Source organism: Frankliniella occidentalis, unplaced genomic scaffold (genome assembly GCF_000697945.3).
Source record: "Frankliniella occidentalis isolate FOCC.00 unplaced genomic scaffold, Focc_3.1 Scaffold732, whole genome shotgun sequence".
NCBI classification, from domain to species: domain Eukaryota; kingdom Metazoa; phylum Arthropoda; class Insecta; order Thysanoptera; family Thripidae; genus Frankliniella; species Frankliniella occidentalis.
In genome coordinates this window covers 12,938-15,010 of record NW_026267844.1, presented here as the reverse complement: position 1 = coordinate 15,010, position 2,073 = coordinate 12,938, and the positions used below count along the sequence as shown (strand labels likewise).

The 2,073-nt window shown below is 57.8% G+C and overlaps 2 protein-coding genes across 2 annotated transcripts in view; both read right to left on the bottom strand.

Moving 5' to 3' along the window:
- Positions 1-6: 6 nt before the first annotated feature.
- LOC113212385 (zinc finger protein OZF-like) lies at positions 7-1,973 on the bottom strand. Its single transcript, XM_026431061.2, has 2 exons — positions 1,755-1,973; positions 7-1,659 (listed from the first exon to the last, which is right to left on the bottom strand). The coding sequence occupies exon 2, from the start codon at positions 1,646-1,648 to the stop codon at positions 59-61; it is 1,590 nt and encodes a 529-aa protein (XP_026286846.1). The 5' UTR covers positions 1,649-1,659; positions 1,755-1,973; the 3' UTR covers positions 7-58.
- Positions 1,907-2,073, bottom strand: part of LOC113212384 (gastrula zinc finger protein XlCGF57.1-like) — a 3,405-nt gene continuing 3,238 nt past the window's right edge. The window contains exon 3 of the mRNA XM_026431060.2: positions 1,907-1,942. Coding sequence (XP_026286845.2) covers positions 1,907-1,942 — 36 coding nt within the window. The remainder of the gene's footprint in view (positions 1,943-2,073) is intronic.

The window sequence follows — 2,073 nt, the reverse complement described above, 5'->3', positions numbered from 1 at the left end:
ATGGATATTATTACATTATAAGAGTATATTTTACTGCGACTGGTGCCGGTGGTTTCAGTCACACAGCAGCGGTGGTATCGGCCCGGATGTGGGTCCACAGGTGCTGCAGGAGCCGCTCGCACTTCCGGAACCTCCTGCCGCACTCGGTGCAGAGGAACGGGGCCGGAGGCGGCGGTCCGCGGGGTGTTTGGTACGGCAGCTGCTCGGCCTTGACGGGGACGTGCTCCTTGAGGTGGTGGTACAGGGCCCGGCTGGCGCCCTGGGGTTTGTGGCACAGCGGGCACCGGAAGGGCGGAGTGTTCCCGTGTTGGGCGAGGTGGCTGATGAGGTAGCTCGGGAACAGGAAGAACTTATGGCAGAGGCTGCACTCGTAGGGGCCACTGTCGGTATGCTGGTTGATCAGGTGCGCTTTGAGAGCACTACCGTTCCTGAACCGCTTCTTGCAGACCGTGCACTGGTGGGACTTCTCGCCAGTGTGGGTCTTGAGGTGTCTGCTCATGTCGGCGCCCGACCTGAATTCCTTTTGGCACACGGTGCACTTGAAACCCTTTTCCTCCAGGTGGATTGTCCGGTGGGGCGCCAGGGAAGAGGGGGCCGCGAAGGTCATGGGGCAGTATTCGCACTTGTAAGGCTTCTCGCCGGTGTGCGTCCGCATGTGAGTTGTAAGGACGTGCATCACGGGGAAGGCCTTGTCGCAGAACGTGCACTTGAACGGGCGTTCACCTGTATGGTACCTCAGGTGAACCTTGATGGCGCTGGGGTCGGCGAACGCCTTCGGGCAGTACGAACACTTGTAGGGCTTCTCACCCGTGTGCGTTCGGAGGTGCACCTTTAGGGCCGAAGACAGCAGGAAACATTTTGCACAAAATACACACTTAAATGACTTTTCTTTCAAGTGTACAGCACGGACGTGAAGGTTCAATCCTCTTTGCTCTTTAAATGCCTTCTGACACACGGTGCACCGATAGGGCCGTTCACCGGTGTGGTGGAACCTGAGGTGAACCTTCCTGTTGCTGCTACTGGCGAATGCCTTCGGGCAGTACGAACACTTGAAGGGCTTCTCGCCCGTGTGCGTTCGGAGGTGCACCGCAAGGTTACCTGCCGCCGCGAAACATTTCCCACAAACTGCACACTTAAAGGACTTTTCTATTAAGTGTATTGTGCGGACGTGACGTTTCAATGCGTTGTCCTGCTTGAATGCCTTCTGACACTCGGTGCACTGGTAGGGCCGCTCGTCAGTGTGTACCCTCATGTGGACCCTGAGCTGGGTCTCACGCCGGAATGCCTTGTCGCAGAACGTGCACTTGAACGGCCGTTCACCGGTATGGTACTTGAAGAGCGAACACTTGAAGGGCTTCTCACCTGTGTGCATTCGAAGGTGCCGCTTAAGGTGTTCACTTAGCAGGAAACCTTTTTCACAAAATACACACTTCAAAGGCCTTTCTTTCGAGTGCACAGCACGGACGTGAAGGCTCAATGCCCTTTGGTGTCCAAATGCCCTTTGACACACGGCGCACTGATACGGTCGCTCCCCGGTGTGCATAGTCATGTGGTCCTTTAGCTGACTATTGTACCGGAACGCCTTTGGGCAAACGGAACATTTGACATTCTTGAGAGGGGTTTCGGACCGACTTGGACCATGCGCCATTTCGAAACGACCTGAAAGAAAGCAACGATGGCGCGTATTAGAGCAGCAGAAGACATTTGGACACTCGGGAGAGCCGGGCGGACGGCGGCGTTGGGCTTATAATTACCGTCTAGCTGCACGTTGTGCCCGGGCGTTCGGACCCTTCGCACTTCTGGGGTCAGCGCGAGCTCGCGAGCTCCTGCGGCCGCTAGCTACTTCTGCTGCCCAGCGAAGACGATAAGAACGAGGCGGCGCTATCGATATCGACAAGCGCGGTGCTTAGTCGGGCGTCAGAGGCATGTCCACAGGTGTGGACTGTGTGGGTCGTAAGCGGTCCTACCTACCTTCGGTCCTACCTACTGTCCGACTGACACGGGCCAGCGCCAGGCGCCAGCAGCAGCGGCAGTCGGCGGCGGCGCGGCGGGCTGTCGGGTATCCCCCCCCCC

Excerpts from the sequence above, each read along its gene's own strand:
- LOC113212385 (XM_026431061.2), bottom strand. The coding sequence starts at position 1,648 with ATGGCGCATGGTCCAAGTCGGTCCGAAACCCCTCTCAAGAATGTCAAA.